Here is a 22,258-nt window from a genome sequence, read left to right as displayed (position 1 = left end):
TTTCTACTTTAAATGACCAGCAGATCATAGTGATTCTAACAGACCAGAGCATTCAATTTACTTCTTCAAATCTCATTAGGGAATACTGTTCAAAAATTATTTTGCATAATGTCATTTCCAAAAGACATGGAAGAGATCATAACCTCTGCAAGTCAAAACTTGCTTATTTAAAAATGAACTTGGCTGGACCTAAAACTAGACGGCATAGATTTGTGAGAGGGGAGAGATACAAAAGGGTCCAGAGGGGCAATTTTTTCACACAGAGGGTGGTGAGTGTCTGGAACAAGCTGCCAGAGGTAGTAGTAGAGGCGGGTACAATTTTGTCTTTTAAAAAGCGTTTAGCCAGTTACATGGGTACGATGGGTATAGAGGGATATGGGCCAAATGCGGGCAATTGGGACTAGCTTCGGGGTTTTAAAAAAAAGGACAGCATGGACAAGTTGGGCCGAAGGGCCTGTTTCCATGCTGTAAACGTCTATGACTCTAAAACATGGCTGCTATAGGCCACGTGTTTGCAAGTCAGCTACAGTTCAAACTCATCCCCGGGTTTGAATGTATGAATAAACAATACTTCAGACTTAAAAAAAGATTACCGAGAGTCACTTTCAAATCGACTTCACAACAGAGGGTTGGGGGAAACATGCCACTCTCTATTTCAAAAACTAAAACACTTCTGTTTACAGAGATGCCGAGGAAAATAAAGGAGTTCAATTCCTCTCTCTCCCTGCCTCTAACAATCCAGTGCGTAAACTGCATCTCCTTCAGATTTAGAAGTATGGAATGGTTGCAGCAGGGAAGGAGGTCGTTCATCCCATTGTGTCCATGCCAGCTCCCTGTGACAGCTATTCAATTAATCGCTTTCCTCGTAAATCTACAAATTTTAACTCTTCAAGTGCTATCCAATTTCCTTTTGAAAGCCACGATTGCATCTGCCTCCACCACACTCCTAGACATTGTTTTCCAGATTGTAACCCCTCACCGTGTAAAAACATTTCTTCCTAAAATCACCATAGATTCTTTTGCCAAACACTTTAAATTGATATTCCCTGCTTCGTGATCCTTCCATCAATTTCTCCCAACCTACTTTGCCTAGATCCTTCATGATTTGGAACACATCTATCGAGTCTTCCCAAAACTTTCTCTTCTCTCAGGAGAACAATTCTATATTCTTCAATCTATCCACATCATTGAAATCTTTCAATCCTGGAGCCATTTTTGTCAATCTTTTCTGGACCTTCTCTAAAACCTTCACGCCCTTCCTAAGGAATGTTGGCCAGAATTAGACACACTGCTCCAGTTGAGGTGAAACCAATGTTTTATAAATGTTCATCCAGAATCCTGAATGCCTTTTAACCATGCCACCTTCAACTAATTGTGAACATATATTCCCAGGTCACTCTGCTCCTGCACCCACTTTTTAACTGTATCCTTTACTTCTCCTCACATAAAAGCAAAATACTGTGGTTGCTGGAATCTGAAACAAAAACAGAAAATGCTGGAAAATCTCAGCAGGTCTGACAGTGTCCGTGGGGATAGAATAGAGCCAACGTTTCGAGTCTAGGTGACCCTTCAGGCTCTGACGAAGGATCATCCAGACTCAAAATGTTGGCTCTATTCTCTCCCCACAGATGCTGTCAGACCTGCTGAGATTTTCCAGCATTTTGTTTTTGCTTTACTTCTCCTCGTTGTTCCTGCCAAGGGCATCACTTTATGATTCTCTGTACTAACCACTGAAACTTGTTTCTTTCAATTTTAATGACCATTTAAAATATTGGTGACTTATAATTGAAAGATTTACCATATGTTCAGTAACCATAGGCTCAGTTAGATTCTCTGAGTAAAAAATGCTGAGGCACATAAACTAAGTGTAGTTTCACCATCCTCTCCCTGTGCAATGCTCCTTGGTTGCAAATCCCCAATGTATCATCGCAAATCGCTGCGACAGTAATTTTTCTTTATACCTTGCTGGGTTTAGTCTCCTTATTCCAAAGCCCTGAAAATTCAGGCAGATTAAGACTTTCTTCTTCCTCATGGTCAGTGACATCCTTGATGGAAAGACTTTGAACTTGTTCTGCGACAGGTTCTTCTGATATTTGTGATGGGGATCTCCATTCTTGCTGCAGGGGGAAGGAAATAAGTCGATCAAAAGCTAGGAGGCATTTAAAAATGTATTAAAATACAGGCACTGACATTTTTGGTTGGCTTAATATCAGTGTCAAGATTTGGATTACCAGGGCCAATGTTTCATGAATAGGACCCAAACCTGAGCTTTGTTATAATACTTTCTGAGCAGGAGCTTGCTTAGCTGCTCCAGCAAGTCGAATGCTGAATGATTAATCTGGTGGAAGAGCCGATAGCAGAGTGAACTGATGTTCTTATACTAATTAATACTCTTTCCTGCACCAGAGAACGTGTTCTTTGTGTGACCATATCCAGCAGAAGTTGAATTGATTATTTCAAATTGTACTCAGTGTTTACCGGTTGTAGAATAAAGCATTTTGTTAATCATACCAAACAATGTGGAATAAATACATTTTGGGACGATTAAAAGGTGTGGATGTAACATGGAAATCCAAATGAGATCACAATGGAAATTCATGCTTTTGCTCCCAGGTCCTGCTGCCACATGAGCAAATATGGGACAGTAGGATTCAACCTCCTTAAGGAAATGGACAATCAAATCGCTTAACAGAGTAATGGTAGCCACGGAATGCCTGCAGGTACCAGCAGTAGGTTTGACTTAGTAACAGTCAGTTCGTGTGTCCAATTTCTATTCGAGTCTATGAGAAATATTTTTGTCTGTGCACTGTATGTGAGAACCAACCAATGGTGTACAAGGAATGAAAAAATAAATTCCCCCATTGGATAGGTTAACAATGATGTACTGGGTGGAAAATCATAGAATCCTAGCAATACAGAAGGAGGCCATTTGACCACAATCCCATCCAAGCCCTATTCCCACAACCCCACATATTTACCCTGCTATCCTCCTGACACTAGGGTCAATTTAGCATGGCCAATCAACCTAACCTGCACATCTTTGGACTGTAGTCCAAATCAAGTCCAATTGTCAAGTCTCTTTGAGATCCCATAACAGCACATGCTCTACAGTGATTCAAACAGAAACATATAGGTGTACTTTCTTATATCCAAAGCTGAGCTACTGTTGCATCCGTTCTGTTTTCTTAACCCCATTGTTACCAGCACTACTTCACTATGACCTGCTGCTCTCTGCTAGGAGCTTGCTATTCTGCACTCCTGCTCGATTAGGGAGCTTGGCTTCTACCAAACCTCAGGCACACATCTGCTGTTGACACCCAAAGTTCCATTAGATGTTCCACAAGTAATACAAAAGATGCAGCAGCAAGCTGAAACGTTTCCACTTGAACAGATCACAGCACTAACTGAACAGCATAGTATGAAAAACTAGTTTATCGCATCGGCAGCCTCAGAATTACTGACAGAAAAGGTACACTGCACTTTTCAGTCTGTTTTTAGCCTTCAGCAAGTTACTATTCCAATTGACTTTGAAAGGATTTTCTGCACAGCCACTACCTCCTAATTAGAAAGGTTGATGACAATGACACCCTGCAATGTCACTCACTACATGCAAGCCAGTATTTCAATTACATATATACTTAATATATATACATAAGACATAGGAGCAGAATTAGGCCACTCAGCCCATCAAGTGTGCTCCGCCATTCAATCATGGCTGATTTTTTTCTCATCCTCATTCTCCTGCCTTTTCCCTATAACCCCTGATCCCCTTATTAATCAAGAATCTATCTATCTCTGTCTTAAAGACACTCAATGACCTGGCCTCCACAGCCTTCTGCGGCAAAGAGTTCCACAGATTCACCGCTCTCTGGCTGAAGAAATTCCTCCTCATCTTTGTTTTAAAGGATTGGCCCTTTAGCCTGAGGTTTTGCCTCTGGTTCTAGTTTTTCCTACTAGTGGAAACATCCTCTCCACGTCCATTCTATCCAGGCCTCGCAGTATTCTGTGAGTTTCAATAAGATCCCTCCTCATCCTTCTAAACTCCAGCAAGTACAGGCCCAGAGTCAATATAAAAGTATTACTCAATACCTCCAGAGGATAAACTATATCACCATTATATCTGCATATATAGAAACTTTTAAGTATAGCGAATACTTCATGTCCATTGATCTTCTTCCTGTTTCATCATTTTGAGTTATATTTCTTATCCCAGCACTCAATGTTGAAAATTCTTGCTTAATGTGTTTTGCAGAATGTTACAACTCTTTCATCATAATTAGATAGCATGTGCAACTTTACAGATCTGAACATGTGTGTTGCTAAATAGAATTGTAATAACAATATGGTATAATCAGGTACTTGCCAGATGAGTTACTTCACTTACTTCACTGGTGTGAATAACTTTCTCTTCTACAGAGTTGTCGTCGACATATGTCAGCAGTTTTTTTCTTAGTTTCCACACCTCTGAACTTTTATCCTGTTTCTTTAGAGTTTCTGGAAATAGTGCCGGATTGACCCTTTTCTTCTTTTCCATGTTGGATTCTTCCCTAAGGATCTTTGCCATAATTTCTGCCTTCAAATTTTTCTGCTCTTCTGTAAAGGCCCTTTCGAACAGAAATATATGACAAAACTCCAGTAGTTATACCAAATTAATGGCACAAAAAGGTATTCAGTCCAACAGTTCTATCCTGATGTTTAAGTTCCACAGGAGCGTCTTTTTGTCTTACCTCATCTCACTCTGTCAACAAATGCTTCTGTTCCTTTCTCCATCATTACTTATTTAACTTCCCGTTAAATACTCAACTCAGCTACTCAACATGGCAGTAAGTACCACATTCCAACCACTCTATAACCACAGATGGACAGTAGGTGTTGCAGCCTAATAAGAAAAAAAAGTTTGGACCAATATTCTTATTCCCCCTTTTTTACTGTTTTGTCCCTCTGGTAAAGGGGGTGGGGCAGATCCCCACCCCCCAGAAGAAAAGTCGGCTGGATGACAACTCAAGTATGGGGAAATTTGGGCAAGCTTAGGGATGAGGGTGATGTGTTTTGGAGAACAGGTAGGGAGGAAAAAAGTAGGGTACTATCTTAGCGAGAGGAGGTCTTGTAGCGTAATGTGTACCATCTCTGCTTCTGAGCCAGAAGCTCTGGGTTCGAGTCCCACCCCAGGACTTTGATGGCCAAGGAAGGTGCATTCATAAGGTGGCCAGACAGGTTGAGTGTCAACCTACAAAATCCTTCCAACACATCAATGGCTGACGGTAAGAGCGGGAAAGACTCCTGATCAACCATGCTTGATGTGGAGTGGTGCCCCTCAAGCTACAAGTCCCTGGCGGCAGACTAGCAATCTGTTCCAGGAATTACCAGCTATGGAAACTGACGAAAATCTGCCTTAGTGCACCACCAGGTGTGGGAAGAGAATTGGAAAATGGAAAAATCTTAGTGGGGCTGCACCTAGATGCACAAACAGTACCCCAGAAGGTGGTACTTTCTTCCAGCCGTGAAATTATAAATTTTTTACAGAAACCGCCTGCTCACTCCAACAATATGATGGTTGGGCAGAGTATTATCAGGGTCAATGACCTTGTTAACAAGCTCAGTTGACCCTTTAGCATTGACCGTTCCAATTTTGTTGCCCACCCACCTACCATGTTATGGCGGTGATCTCAGGGGTGGAGGTGAAGGTGCTGGTCTGGGCACCTGCCCTATTTGATGTGCCCCCCTGACAAAAAAGATGCCTGAATTGGTGGGGTGGGGGGTGAAATCCAATATCCATAATCCAAAACCAGATTACTTCAATGAATTGCATTTTGGGTAAAAAAAAGAATTACATATTTAAAAAATAAAGTTTCTCCTGATCTTTGGATTTACATTTGCTCTCTGAATTTAACATTAAATATAATAAAATATTTACGTTTTGAGCAGTATTTACACATTTTAGATATCTCAGCACAATGTTCATCATGCTTCCCCTCCACGTTTAGGCATAAACAGGACTGAAGCCAGGTGAAAATTAAAAACATATCACTAGTTTATTGCTGAAGCTTTACCATCCCAGTTCACAGCTGGAGATTGGTTTTGACAGTTCCCCTGACAGAAAGAAGTAGTGGCCCCAGTCATAATATTTAACTAGGAGGCCATGTGATGAGGAAGGACCTCAATGCGATTTTGGTGTCAGTCATGGCTTTTAATTACCGCAGGCTTGACAGAGTTAAAATGCCCTGACCAATCAGCATCCTTCATGGAACCTTCCACTTGTGCGGGGAAGCCATTAAAAGTCACACCATTCTGTGTGCATTCTCACCCAAGTTAGACCAGCTCAAAATGCACAATCTCAGAATTAGGAGCTGGATTTTACAGGAATGTATTACTCACCCCGCTGGAAGGAAAGTCAGTCCCAAATGGACTGAACACATGAACATACAAGTTAGGAGCAGGAGTAGGCCAGTCGGCCCCTCGAGCCTGCTCCACCATTCAATAAGATCATGGCTGATCTGATTTTCACCTCAACTTCACCTTCCTGCCTACCCCTGATAACTTCTCAACCCCTTGCTTATTAAGAACCTTTCACTCCCTTGCTTATCAAGAATCTATTTACCTCTGCCTTAAAGATATTCAAGAACTCTGCCTCAACCACAACTCTCTAAGAGAAACAAAATCCTCATCTCTGCTCTAAATGGGCAATAGGCAACCCCTTATTTTCAAACAGTGACCCCACGTTCTAGAACCTACCACACGAAGCAATATCCTTTCCACAACCACCCTGTCCAGTCCTCTCAGGATCTATATTTCAATGAAGTTACACCTTACTCTTCTAAATTCCAGCGGATACAAACCTAAGTTGTCCAGCCTTTCCTCATAAGACAACCCACTCATTGCAGATATTAATCTCGTAAACCTTCTCTGAACTGCTTCCAATGCATTTACACCTTTCCTTAAGTAAGGAGACCAATACCATACACAGTACTTAAGGTGTGGTCTCACCAATGCCTGGGGAACTGAAGCATAACTTCTTTATTTGGTATTTAATTCCCCTTGCAATAAACAATAATACTCTATTAGCTTTGCTAATTGCAGTTCCTGCATACCAACCTTTTGAGATTCTTGCACTCAGACACCTACATCCCTCTGCACCTCAGAGTTCTGCAATCTCTCACCATTTAATTGCTTCCTTCTTTATTATTTCTGCCAAAATGGACAATTTCACATTTTGCCACATTGCACTCCATTTAGCAGATCTGTGCCCATTAGCAAACCTATCTATATTATTTTGTAGCTACTTTACTTCCTCTTCATAACTTTTAAAAAGCCTGCCCTGCAGCGATAACATGCTAGGGGTGGACTAAACAGGCTCAGGGTCAGAATTCCTACCCCAAAGTGGACCCTCCCCTGAGAGCTGCCAGCCAATCTGATCCGGCAGCTCACACAATGTCGGCAGCACCACAGCTCAATAGTGGGTGTTCTCAGGACTGCAAGGAAGCACAAGAAGAAGAGCAATAATCACTGGACAGAGGCAAGTCCTGGGGTTCTAGAATGAGGAGGAATCTCAGAGCCAAGGGACAGAGGAGATGTGGGGAGGAATTGGGTTGTGGAGGGCAGATGATGAGGAGTAAAGGATTGACGTGTTCCTGTTCCTTTCCACCTTTTCAGAGTAGTCCTTTCGGAAACGGTCTTTGCACTTTGGTTTGCCTGCCACTGCCCAGCCTTTTATTGCAGTGGAGGTGGATTGAGGCCCTTAATCGGCAATTAATTAGAATGATCTAGTGGGCACATGAGCGGCGCAGGCTTGGAGGGTCGAAGGGCCTGTTCCTGTGCTGTATTGTTCTTTGTCCTTGGGAGGGCTTCAATAGGCTTAGAGACTGGTGGTCTATTGGGCAGGTTCTCTTTCTCAGCCTTTCCATTTATCTACAATTCATTCCGCTCTGTAAGGGTTCAGCACTCTCCTTTCCAATCACTTTTGAATAGCTAATTTCGAAGAAGAAAGAAATCTTATCAAAACCTCAGGAGGATTTTCATTTCACAACAAGGGTGTGAACACTGTACACCTGCTGTGCCCCATTCACCAGAATGGCTCAGACTAATTCAAATTATCCCTTTACAGACAAAAGGGATATAGAATGTATCGTATTTGGAAAAGACAAACGAACGAAGTGCTGAAGTGTGTCACAAAACATCTTGTACTAGTGAATTTTAAACTCCTGTGTACACCACATGAACCAGCATGAAACAAATATCATTTTCCAAGACTCAGTGTTGCAATCTGGGCTCATTATTTAGATTTGTGTATGCTATTAATATGCCTGCCTCTCAGTTGATGAACTTTATGGTTACATTTTTAGTGCAAACTCAGTGCTTGTAAGCATGCCAAAAACTGCGCTCATATGTCAGACCTTGGGTGTACCCATATGTGCAGGTATTTCAAAAGCAGTCAGAGAAAGGATGTTGAAACTGGTGGCATGGGATGGGTTGGACCGAGAGCCTGTCTATAGTTGGTATTGCCAAACATTTGAATTGATATCAACATGAAACCTAGCCTGAAATAATTCTACTTAAGATCATCACATGAGTAATGTATTCATTTATAAAACAGAAACTATTTTATGCAGTATAAAAATATTAGTTTGTACACAAAATGTTATTCTTTGCAAATATATGGTTAAAATCAACAAAACACTATGGGCATTCACAACTGAAACCAGAAATTTATTTCACTGATTGTTGGAAGTATCAAGGTGATCTTATATCAGGTCGTTAGAGGATATTGTAGTTTACTCTGGGGAATGCACTTAGCTGCTCGTGGCCTAGGCCCACTATACATTCTAGATTCCCCAGTCCCTTTCACCACTCAGAGCTCCAGTCTTTCACAACTATCTCTGCACAGGGTTGGTAGCAAGCAGAATGGACAGAGCACATGAAATGAACTTTTGTGCTCTCTGAGGAACTGCAGTGGCTGACCTCAAAGAGGTCGCAGGTTTTTATTTTCACATTTTTCAGATTGATAGTTTGGAAGTAGATAATCCTATTTAGAGGGCAACTTGTAACGGCTGCAAATAGTGACACCACTATTGCTGGCGAGAGTGGAGATGTTTGGGTAATTCCCCCTTTTGATCGCGCTTGGAGACAGCACTGCTCCAAGTAACCAAGGTTGATCTTGTGGACACAATTTGAATGTAACCGTTCCCTAATCTCTGAGAAATCACCCTGCTTTTACTGGGAGAGGTTACTGCAGTTTTGGTAATGAGTTCTGTTTGCTGTAGTTTGTAGAGTCTCTTTTTAAAATAGACTCTGTAGACTGTTTGTTGTCGTGAATTATTTAAACAGAATCTGTTTGCTGAATAAATAACTTAGTTTACTGTGAAATGAACTACTGGCTCTGAGTCCTGCCTCAAGTCCCTTCCTGCCACCAAATCATTTTGGCTGACACAGTGAAGTTACTGGAAAATCTGATTTATGGGTGAATGTATGAATTAATCTAAATCTTTGAATACATATGCGATCTGCATCGTTTATCCATTTATATTTTTACTGTAAAACTGAGTTGCTAATCTCACATATATAAAGTAAGAAAAAGAACAACTTGAAGAGTAGTCAAAATACTCACTGTTTCTTTTTTTCAAATTCCTTTAGACGTTTTTGCTGAAGCATATGCTGTATGTAATTTTCACCTTCTGATTGCATAGATGACCTTTCTTTCTTTTGTTTTTCTGCTGCAGTCTGAGCATTTTTCTTCACCTGTCCTGCTCGTAAGCTTTCCTATTAGCACATGTACATTTGACTTAATGTTATGCAGAAGCTTTTTATTTCTTAAGAGCTGAGGAATATGCTACATAGATTACTGTTGGTTCCACAGCATGACCAAACACTAAATAAGCTAAAGTGCTCACCCTCAATGATCAGTGAGCTTGCCCACTGGGTAACTAAGGTCCTGGATTTGAGTTCCCCGATCTCAGCCAGACTGACAGCAGACGCTTTATGATTAGCCTCAGTGATTTTAGGTTATGAGTGGGAACATTAGCCAGGGTTCCTACTTTTAATCAGTATCCAGGGATCCTTGATGGAAGTGTGCAAGAACGGAAGTTGGATTATCCTCAACTGTGATATCTTCTGTGTACAAGTAACTTGTCCAAATCAACATTTTGAACCAATAGTCGTTAGATCTACTGTGATTCCTATGGACAAAGCTGTATTTTTCAGCCAGTCTATGCTATAATCACTACTGAGTAATGGCTTCACTAAGGGGAAATATTTAATATTACTCCAGCTATGATTTCCTGAGGACTGCCTGGAAAAGGTACCCATACAATAAGTATTTTGGACAAATCACCTCTTTGCCGTTGACATATAATTTCTTAAAGGCTTGGGTTTTACCTGCAATTGTGACTGTCCTTGGTGCCATTGCATTTTAATTGGTGCAATTATTTACTTTTCTTGTGTTTGTTATTTTTGACTACTTTTAGCTGATTGGTTGAAGGAATACCCTGGGCTGTGGGAATCACTGTTGCCTGAGTTTGAGAATAGGAAGCTTGCAGGAGTTTTATGCAGACAATTTGCTTGTTGCTTATCTCATTTCATAGGCCACAGCACAAGCACACTGTAATGGCAACACTGCAGATACACTGATAAAACATCTGCATGTCTGTGTATTTCCAAATCAGATGAATAGTTGCCAGACTACCACATAGTTATTTCTGTAAGCAGTACCAAGCTTACAGTAAAGTTATATAAAATAGGAAATTCAGCTCACAATTATGTGTTTAGAAAGAAATTAAACAAATATGGATAAGACTAAAATAATATTTATCTTGAGTTATAATTTAGTCAAAAATATAATCAAATATTTTATTTGACTATTTTTAGTCATACAATTTCTCCTTTTGTTGAAATTCCTCTGATCATTATGAACTGTTCCAGGACTTTATTAATACGATGTAATCCCATCACAAGCCTTGTGAAAACTGTCTTTCTTCTTGTTAGGAAATGCCTTCTTTCTGTTCACATGTTTCAGCTGAGGTTGCAATTAACTGGTTGTGGAACTAAGTAAAAGCCCATTTCTGAGAAGTGTTCTAGAGAATTAAAGCAATAACTTGCTGCAAAGCTAGACCACATCATCTATAATGTAACTTCTGTCAATAAATAAAACTGTTGTGAGCGGTGTGGACTGGGTGAGTAGGAAGCAGCTGTTCCCCTTGGTTCAGGGGTCAATCACAAGGGGCACAGTTTCAGGGTCGGTACAGGAGATTCAGAGGGGATTTGAGACAAAAAATGCACTCAGAGGGAGGTGGGAATCTGGAATGCACTACCTGGGAAGGTTCTGGAGGCCGCAAACCTTACAACCTTTAAAATGTATTTGGATGAGCACTTGAAACATCATAACATTCAAGTGCTGGAAAATGGGATTAATGCGACTTTAGTGGTAGCTATTGTCAGCACAGACTCAATGGGCCAAAAAGTATTTTCAGCCCTGTATGATTATTTGCTGAATATTCTCAGAATTTAGCAAAGGCCATTGTGAGTGGGAAAGCAATGGGGCTTCTACACCGTATCGCCCCAGACTTAGGCCAGGATTTTCCACTCCCATTTTCAGTGGGTGTGGGTGGAAGATCGAGGGGGGGTGGGGGAAGGGGGGAATCCCAAAAAGGCTTTCACGCTGGTGGGACTTCCCCGCTCGATTGTCCCACTCCCCGCCAATGATGTAATGGGGAACTCGTCATGAAAGGGCAGGAACCCCATTACTATCCGTTACCATATACTTAGCAAGCCTTCCCGCTGTAATATTCCCCCCAGGTCGGGATCCTTGCAATGCAGAAGAAAGCCATTCGGCCCATCGAATCTGTACCTATTCGGGGAAAGAGCATCTCACCCAGGCCCATCCACCACTCTATCCATGTAACCCCACGCATGTACCATGGCTGATCTGTCTAACCTACACATCTTTGATCACTAAGGGGTAATTTAGCATGGCCAATCCACCTAACCTGCACATTTTTGTGGGAGGAAACCCACACAGACATGGGGAGAACGTGCAAACTTCACACAGTCACCCAAGCTGGGAATCGAACCCGGATCCCTGGTACTGTGAGGCAGCAGTGCTAACCACCCCAACAAAAGCAGGAATGGAAAATCCAGCCTTCGATAACTATGATAGCAATATTTACTCGGCTCATTGCAATGCTGTTCTTCAATGATAATATGACTTGCATCCTCTTCTCCAGTTCCTCTCTTATCTTTAATTCTTTATCAGCTTGTTCTTGACGAGCTCTATTTTGGGATGAAACACCACGTTACTGTATGCTCAGAATTTCATTTCAGTTTATTTTTGTAACAAAATAAAAGCAAATTACTGCAGATGCTGGAATCTGAAATCAAAAGAGAAAATGCTGGAAAATCTCAGCTGGTCTGGCAGCACCTGTAAGGAGAGAAAAGAGCTGACGTTTCGAGTCCAGATGACCCTTTGTCAAAGCAACAATTTACTGATTATTGGATCCCAGGATCACCAACTTCCAGGTTATTAATACGTTTTGGCGAATCCACCACAGCTTCTGCTGCGATATCCTGCCTCACATACAATATCACCTCACTTCTACCTCCTCCTCCAGATGTCCTCAAATTACTCGACAACAGACACATTACAAAGTTCCACATCCCGTACTAACCTGTGCTAACAGCTCCCATCAACTTTCTCCATGAATGATGGTAGCCTATGGCAGTTAACAATTAAAAAATCATCTCGGTTATTGTTCTTCAGTTCTATTCACATGGTCATCCGATCCCCTTTTGTTGCTAAATCATTCCTCATCAAAAATGAAACTCTTCTCTTTTGTAGGTCTTAGAAAGGATTTATTTTGATTTGATTTGATTTATTATCATCACATGTATTCGGATACAGTGAAACGTCTTGTTTCTTGCACGGTATACAGACATATGCCCCGGGAACTCTAAATTTTAGCCATAGTCAACATCACACCCTTAATATCTGAGGTTAGCCCAAACAGTAATAGGTTCCCTGATTTCTTAAAGGAGAAATTAGTCTGCTAAAACAGCAGCATGCAGTTAACGATCTTTCAATGAACCAATGTTTGGTCTGGACACCAGCATGACAAACGGTTGGGGTCTCAAAGGATGCAAAGAGTTGAAAGACGATCAATTTGAAATACCTTGCACTACTAACATTTTAAAAGTTTATTTAATAGTCACAAGTAGGCTCATATTAACACTGCAATGAAGTTACTGTGAAAATCTCCTAGTTGTCACAATCCAGCGCCTGTTCGGGTACACTGAGGGAGAATTCAGCATGACCAATGCATCAAACCAGCACGTCTTCTGGACTGTGGGAAGAAACCTGAACACCCGGAGAAAACCCACACAGACACGGGGAGAACGTGCAGACTCCTCACAGACAGTGACCCAAGCCGGAAATTGAACCTGGGTCCCTGGTGCTGTGAGACAGCAGTGTTAACCACGGGTACCACTGCACTGACATAGTTTGAAGTCCACTGAACGAAGGGATTGAGATTTGCTGAGTCAAATGGGACGTGCATATCACCGCAACAAGAAATTCTTGTGAAATCCACACTCTATAACAATAACTTGCCTTTCAGAGAGTAAAAAACCCCAAGAGCAAGCCAAATTTGGCACTGAAATAACAAAGATGTTAGGACACATGGCCAAAAACTTCATCAAAGAATTATCTTTTAATTAATATATTAAAGGAGAAAGGAGTGGCAGAGGGAGAAAGGAGTGGCAGAGAGGTGTAAAGAGGAAGTTCTAGAGCTCAGGACCAATGCAGCTGAAATTGTCCACCAATTGTGAAATGATTAAACTCAGGGGATTCTCAAAAGGTCAGAATTAGAGGACTACAAGTATCTTGGATGCAATTGGACTGGAGAAGGTTACAAACATAGAGAGGAGGGAGGCCATGGAGGACTTGAAAACAGGGATACTAATTTTAAAATTAAGCCATGGCTAAACCAGGAAGCAATGTAGGTTACTGAGCACAGCAGGGTTTGGTACAAGGACAAGGTAAATATTCACTTGCATCTCTAGTAAGTTAAGATTATTGTTGAATGCAGCAAAATAGTGTGGGATATATCTACATCTATTATGATTATAGGTTCAAATGGAGGATTTAGGGCCTTAGCCGTATGATGTGAGTTGATGAAACAATAAAGATAACATGTCTCTATTGATATTTCTCTTATGTGTCTGACTGGTGCTGGAAGTGGTGAAATGTAAAACTAATTGGCAAGGAAAAATTGGAGCAGCATTATTTTTAAATCTAATTGCTATCCTCAGGTATGTTTAAAAAAAAGTAAAATGTCTTCTAAACGAATAATTTTTATGTTTGTGCGATGCTACTGTGCCTTTAAGAAAGATATTTTTAATTATGTTCTCTGCAGTTATAAACAGGCACCGAGCTGTCTGTCTAGAAATCCTTTTATTGCTGTTTAAATGGCTTGAATGGGATTTTGTTTATTTTTTACTCTGGGCCTAATGCAGTGTCCGGGATTTTTTATGGCCCTGAATTGTTGAAGGAAGAATAATTGACAGGTCAGGTGACAGGAGTTCTTTCACTTTGAGCTGCTGGCTGCAGTTTTAGTTAGGTGTTTCACTTCAGACTGGATGCAGTGTTCTGTCTCTCTCTCCCTCATATTTTGGAAAGCTGTTCTGACTTCAAGCTTTTCTGTGTGTATGTCAAGAAAGCTGCAGAATCCAACAGCATCACGTGACCATCCTTATTTTTTGTGCTAAACCTGTGGCAGGTGTTTGCTCATGGGATTTGTTTGGTTGGAACAGTATTTAGCTGTTAAGGTTTATACAATTACCTGTTTTTTTCTTGTTTGTAATTGGTAAAAGTTATTGCTAATTTTCTTTCTACGTGTAAACTGTATTCTTAAATGAACTTTGTTTGATAAAAGCTCCCTAGTGGGTCATTTGAATCATACCTGAATAGAAACATTTCAGGCTCACCATAGCCAAATTCAAATTGCAAAACTTATGATCCAGGTGGACTTCATCAAACACTTTGGAGTTTCTGACCTAGATTATAACGTTTATAAAAAATCTTCATTATTTCACCCTCAGAGGAGGTGATGGCCTAGTGGTATTAATTAGTGCTAGACTATTAATCCAGAAACTCAGCTCATATCCTGGGGACCTGGGTTCAATTCCTGCCATGGCAAATGATGGAAATTTGAATTCAATACAAATATCTGGAATTAAGTATCTACTGATGACCATGAAACCATTGTTGATTGTCAGAAAAACCCATGTGGTTCACTAATGTCCTTTAGGGAAGGAAATTTGCCAACCTTACCTGGTCTGGCCTACATGTGATTCTAGAGCCACAACAATTGGGTGACTCTGAACTGCCCTCAGGCACCTAGGGATGGGCAATAAATGCTGGCCTGCCAGCGATGTCCATGCCCCACGAATGAATTTTAAAAATCATGAATACACCATTCCCTCTTATAGTTTTGTGTGTATGTTTTACCTGGCCACGGATTCTTTCAGGTACTGTATTGATTTTTGATTGTATTGTTTAGCATCTTCAACTGCTCTTTTATGTTCCAGCTTTTGTTTTTCAACATCTTTAATTGACTTCCTGTTCGTGGATAGAGGGAAATAAATATCAGCATTTCATCTTGACAGCCATCTGTCGACTCCATCAAGTTTACTTATTTTCCTGAAAATCACTTCTGAACAAGGCACAGTAACATTCAAGTAAATGAAGGCTTGAAACCAACATGTTATTTTGGAGTTTTTAACTCGCACATTTTTTGAAAATCATTTAACCCTTTCCTTTCCCCAACGTACTGTGTTTTGTCAATTTGTATTTCTTCCTTTCTTTCATTTTCCTTCGAATCAGCTGAAGGGCTACTTATTGCATTATAAACAGAAGAAGATCAACTCATATTTTATTCATAGCTCATACTTTAATGCAACATGTTGGATTTATATCTTAAGGAACGTAATTATTTTAAATCATCTAAAGATGCTGGGATAATTATCAATGGCAAAAATACATTGGTGATGAATTGGCACTGAATATTATTCCTCACGAATTGACTTCAGAAGACAAACAAGTGTCATGAAAGACCATTTGTTACTCCTTCAATTTTCGCTTGGTTCTAAAACTTATGATGGATCCCAACGTTCATTAAATTGATTAATTAAAGGGAACTGCTACTGTAACACATTTATTCAATTTGCATGTCTCAGTATTTTATTTTGAACAAATATCTACTTTGAAGAATGATTATTAGATGAAGTGGTCATCCCTAAGGCTGACACACTGGGGGGAATTTTCCCATCTCGCCCGCCATGGGAATTGTAGCGAGTGGGGTGTGGACCATGCCGAGGTCTGCTGACCTCAGGCGGGATTTTCTGGTTTTGGAACGAGCCCAGCCGGATAATCCAGCCCATTGTGTAAACAAATGTTCTGTTCCTACCTTCGAATAGATGGTTCCTACCTTCACCAGATGCCACTTGGTTAATTCATTAGTTTACTGACAGAGGAAGTGTGTTTATTTAAAGTGGTTCTTGCTGAATTTTGCTGGAAGGACAGCAAAACTACTTTGAAAATGTAAATATTTCCTGACTTATCCAGATAACTGCAGGCAGTTAAGATTAGTTTTGTTCCTTGAGAGCATTCCTGCTTTCACTACACAACATCCACTTTCATTAAACTGGAACCTCCTAGGTTTCAACTAATTATTCTTAAAAGATATGAATCTCTTCAGAAGAGAAGGGGACAAATCCTTTCCACCCCAATAGAATTCTCCTTAAAACATTATATAATTTAATACCAATATTAGATTGATGTTATATTTATATTACAGTCCGACAGATTACATTCACTGCATGAGAATAGGTGAAATGAGTTAAAAAGGCTTCTCATTTTCAGTTTCTGACACAAGGAAGTATTATCTTCACAACTTAACAGACAGATTAGAATTTTCTTACCACCAGAATACAATTGGGAAATCATATCTGTCATTATCATAGAATTCCTACAGTGCCGGAGGAGGCCATTTGGCCCATCGAGTCTGCACCAACAACAATCCCACCCAGGCTCTATCCCCATAACCCCACATATTTACACTACTAATCCCCCTGACTCTAAAGGGCAATTTAGTATAGCCAATCAACCTAACCCGTGCATCTTTGGACCTGGAGGAAACCCAGGCAAACACAGTGAGAGCATGCAAACTCCACACACACAGTCACCCGAGAGTGGACTCAAACCCGGGTCCCTGGCGCTGTGAGGCAGCAATATTAACTGCTGTGCCGCCCCGGTATTTGTCATGGGGGGGTGGAGGAATCTGCCAGCAGAGCTGTTTTTTTCTGGTTCTTCTGCACATGTGCAGTTTGTGGCTCCGATCTGAGCTGCAGGCTGCCTGATGAATTAGGCCCCACCCACTGCCTCTCGCAGCTGGAAACGGTCTAGCCCATATTTTCAAAGACTAAGTGCATAAAATTGGGAGTGAGAACTTGCCTTAAAAACAGATCAGCAACTCTTCTGTTTTCACGCTGGACACTTCAAATAAATCTTGTAAACCTCTGTCTACTGTGTCATCTAGTTCATTCTGAATTATTCTCAGTGGACCCGATAATGTAAATATATAGAAAGAATTGAAAGTAATTCAGCCTAGCATGTTGCACCATTTTCTGTCTTTTTTTCCAAACCCACTGAAAGGAAATGACTTTGAATGCTTCAGTTAACTCAGTCGGGCTGATTTTATGAATGTAAGGATTCCTATCTACCAGAAGTGAATATTAGAATATCACAAGCATCATCCCCAGGATCCATTACACTGAAAGAAAGAAAGACTTGCAATTATATAGCACCTTTCACAACCTCCGGATGTCTCAAAGTGCTTTACAGCCAATGAAGTGCATTTGAATTGTAGTCATCGTCATAACTTGGGAAACGCAGCAGCTAATTTGTGCACAGCAAGCTCCCACAACCTGCAATGTGATAAGGAGACATACCATATTTTTTAAGGTGGTAATAGAAGAATAATTATTGGCCAGGACACTAGGGATAGCCTGCTCCTCTCTGAAATAGTGCCATAGGATATTTAAATCCACTTGAGGGGGCAGACAGAGCTTCAGTTTAAGGATTCAGTAGTGAAGCGCTCCCTCAATACTGGATTATTATGCTCAAGTCTCTGGAGTGGGGGCTGTACCCACAACCTTATAATCCAGAGGCGAATAAACTGAGCCAAGCTAATACCTGGTGTGAATGGATAAAATCAAGAAGATTGTGACCTTATGCTGGGAAGAAAAAAGTTACAAAAGGAGATGGATAGAGTAAGTGAACTTCAAAACCATGGAGTCCAATGAGAGGAAACGTAGGGCCCGATTCTCCAACCTCCTCAGATGGTCAGTGGGAATCCCGATGCTCCGCTGAATGGGCGTCGACCAGAAATCAGAATTCCCAATGTGTGTGAGGGCTCTCGGGATTCACTCAACCCGCCCCGCTGGCCACGATCGGGTTCCCACTCAGAGCAGCTGGCAACCCGATAATTTTGCAAAGCCACTAATTTGAATGTCATTAGTGGGTTTAACAGTCAATTCACCAGCCCCCTGCTATTCACCCGGCCCACCAGCAGGAACGGCACCAAGCGGGCTTTAACCATTGCTACCCACAAGGGGGTCATGATGTGGAGATGCCGACGTTGGACTGGGGTGAACACAGTAAGAGTTTTAACAACACCAGGTTAAAGTCCAACAGGTTTATTTGGTAGCAAATACCATTAGCTTTTGGAGCGCTGCTCCTTCAGGAAGGAGCAGCGCTCCAAAAGCTAATGGTATTTGCTACCAAATAAACCTGTTGGACTTTAACCTGGTGTTGTTAAAACTCTTACTGTGTTCACTCACAAGGGGGGACATGGAGTACTGGACCTCAAGGGTCCAGGGAAGCACCACCAACCCCTCAGAAAAGAGGGGCACCCCCCCCCCCACATCATGTAGGCATGAGGGTGACCTGACCTGGCCCCCCATTTAACCCCCCCATCATATCCCCCACTCAGCCTCCCTTCAGGCCATGCACCTTAGCAATGCTAATGGTGTGCTGCCCCCTGGCACCCTGGCTCTGATAACCTGGCCTGGTGCCAGACTCATGGAGTGGTTGGGTAGTCAGGGATTGTGGGGTTTCCACAAGGGAGACAAGGGTCCCTTCAAGGGTCCGGGGGTTGGGTGGACTTGAGATGGCTTGGGCTGGGGCAAGAGGCTGGTTGACCTTGTCACTCTCTGCCGAGATGGGGTGCCTTGACTGGACTGCCCCTTCTTGCCTTGGTAGGTCTGGCATGGTGATTTCAGGCAGCTTTTTGATCAAAATCTACATTCCTGCCTGTCAGCTGTGAAAATTCTGAAGTGGCCAGGTCATTTTAATCTCCATGCCCCCGGTCACCTAGCAGGATTTTAAATCACTGCAGCAGTCCATTCTGCAGTAGACCCATTTCATAGACTCCCTACAGTGCAGAAGGAGACCATTCGGCCCGAGTCTGCACCAACCACCCAGGTCTTATTCCCATAACCCCACCTATTTACCCTGCTAATCCCCCTGACACCAGGGTAAATTTAGCATGGCCAATCAACCTAACCTGCACACCTTTGGACAGTGGAAGGAAACTGGAGCCCCCAGAGGAAACCCACGCAGACACAGGGAGAATGCGCAAACTCTGCACACGCAGTGACCCAAGCTGGGAATCGAACCCGGGTCCCTGGCACTGTGAGGTAGCAGTGCTTGCCACTTTGCCGTCCAAACCACTGTGTCACCCCTTTGAAGTCCTCTGACAGAAAGGAGATATCAATTTCACCTGGGAGTGGGGAGAGTTTCCAGTATACACAGCTGTGCCCTCAGCCCCAAAGTATGCACACAGCTTTGATTTGGAATTTCTGAAGCTTCCCAGCAAGTTGAATTTTTTGAAACCCTCTCCATTCCAATGTAATCCTTTGAGCTCTAACAAATTCAATGTGCAGTGCCTTGAAAAAGACTTCCATTGACAGCTCAATGGATTTCTATGATCCTCCAACCACCTGTGTTTATTTTCATTTCCCTTCATGTTTGAATGGACCTTTAGTACCCATTGATCCCAACTGCAATGTTGACAAAATCTAAGCCTGATTGACAGTCTGTGCTTTCACTTCCTCATTGGTGAGGGCACTTTGCCTCAAAAGGGGAGAATTGGGTCCATAAAGTCATCCTCTTTGGATCTGAGTAGAAAAATGTAATATCTTCTTAAAGGCGAGAGGGTATGGCTATGGAGAAACTAACTGTTTTAGATGTTCACGCACGAAGTCATTAAAAGCTGCTATTACAAGTACAAAAACGAACCAAAAAGCATAAAGGGATGTTGGCCTTTATCAGAAAGCGTTGGAATTCAAAAATAAGGAAGCGATGCTTCAGTTATGAAGTGCCTCGGTTAGACCCCATCTGGGGTACTTCCATTTTGGGTGCCAAACCTCAGGAAAATACCTTGGCTTTGGAAGGAGTGCAGCTCAATTCACCAGAATTATACAAGAGCTTTTGAAGGATTAAATAATGAGGACAGGTTGCATAAACCTGGCTTGTGTTCTATCAAGTTTAGAAGATTAGGGGCAGATATAATCTTGGCTGCAACTTCCAAGCCCCAAGGCAATGATATGTAACTGGGGGTATCCCAAAGTTTTGCTGGAGAAACACCTCCCCTCCCCGGACATTTCCAGGTAAGGATCGCATGGCAATTGCCCGGAAAGTGCAAATGCACTTGCCCTGCACTGATTTAAATAGTGAACTTCAGGTAGTTCTAATTGTGTTACATCAATAGTTAACCAGAAAAAAGTTAGAAGTAAACCATATCTAGCTTTTGGGCAACTATTGTGTAGATCCACACTGAACCCGCCTCCGCAACTCCCCAAGGGACAAAGCCACTGAACCCGCAGGAGACTCCCCACAATCCCTGGCTACCCAACCGCTCCATGGGTCTCCCCACCACCTCCCCATGGGACAACCCCTAACCCTCATGCTCTCCCAGGCCCTATCCGATCTTCCCTCACAACCGACTGCCTGACCATCCCGCCCACCCCCGACTATCTGATTCCTCCCCCACTGATTGATTCCTCCACCTCGACCACCCAATCCTTCCCTCCACTGACTGCTTGAACCCACACTGCCTGAACACCCACCCACCCCCCGATCCCACACTGCCTGACTGCCTGGACCCCACATCACCCCCAATCCAACGTGGCCTCTTTCCATCTGATACTGCTGTGCTTGACTGAAGGCCTTGGGAGTGTGCTGGCGTGAACAGTTCTCACCCAGCCTGAGTCGAAGGCTGGGTGAGACAGGATTATGAAGATTTCCAGGTAAGGACATAGGAGCAGAGTGGTGGTTGTGTCACTTCACGGATGTTCAGGCCCAAGGGGTTTAAAACAATAAAGGAATTGAATATAGTAGCTAGAAAAAGACTATATCGTGTGGTTGGGGAATTCAGAACAAGAACATTAGCTTAAAATTAGTGCGTGCCAATTTAAAAGTAAAATCACAAAGCAATTTCCCACGCAGAGAATAGTGGCAATCCAGAACTCTTCCCCCTAAAGGCTGTGGATGCTGAGTTAATTTAAATTGTTAAGTCCAAGATAACAAGAATGTAAAGGGATATGAAACAAAGGCAGATACATGGAATTGAGCTATAGATCAGCCTAATTCAACAATCTAATTCAATGGTCAAATGTGCTCGAGGGCTGAGTGGCTTTCTACTGTTGGTATGTTCACAACTAGACTCAGCCAAGTTTCAGGAACAGTATCTCATCAGTTTTGGTGAAGAAACAACCTGTCTCATTCCTTAATCATCGAATCCCAACAGTGCAGAAGAAAGCCTATTGGCCCATCGACTCTGCACCGATTCTCTGACAGAGCATCTCACCCAGGCCCAAACCCTGTAGCCCCACATATTTTATCCCACTAATTCCCCAATCCTATACACCTTGGAACCTATACACTAAGGGACAATTTAGCAGCAGCATCTGTAAGAAGAGAAAGCAGAGCTGATGTTGCAAGTCCTTTTAGCTCTTCGTCAGAACTGAAGAGAGGGAGAACGTGTTAGATATTAAAGTATAGCTGAGAGAGAGATTGCAACAAAATTTAATAACTTTAAAAACAAAAGATGGAGTTATGGGAGAGAGCGGTCGTTTTCCTTGTCTGGTGCTGTATTTCAGCATCTTCTCTTTATTTCAGATTCCATATTTGTTCATTTATAATATCTATCAGAAA

General features: G+C 42.0%; 1 protein-coding gene across 1 annotated transcript in view; it reads right to left on the bottom strand.

Annotated features, from left to right (window-relative positions):
- cfap74 (cilia and flagella associated protein 74) overlaps positions 1–22,258 on the bottom strand; it is a 216,799-nt gene that overhangs the window by 104,552 nt on the left and 89,989 nt on the right. The window contains 5 exon segments of the mRNA XM_078239710.1: positions 1,962–2,117; positions 4,385–4,604; positions 9,602–9,753; positions 12,156–12,258; positions 15,491–15,603. Of these exon segments, the coding sequence (XP_078095836.1) occupies positions 1,962–2,117; positions 4,385–4,604; positions 9,602–9,753; positions 12,156–12,258; positions 15,491–15,603 (744 nt within the window).

This window comes from Mustelus asterias, chromosome 22 (genome assembly GCF_964213995.1).
Source record: "Mustelus asterias chromosome 22, sMusAst1.hap1.1, whole genome shotgun sequence".
Taxonomy (NCBI): domain Eukaryota; kingdom Metazoa; phylum Chordata; class Chondrichthyes; order Carcharhiniformes; family Triakidae; genus Mustelus; species Mustelus asterias.
Note: the sequence above shows the minus strand (reverse complement) of the source record. Positions and strands in the feature narration are given on the sequence as shown.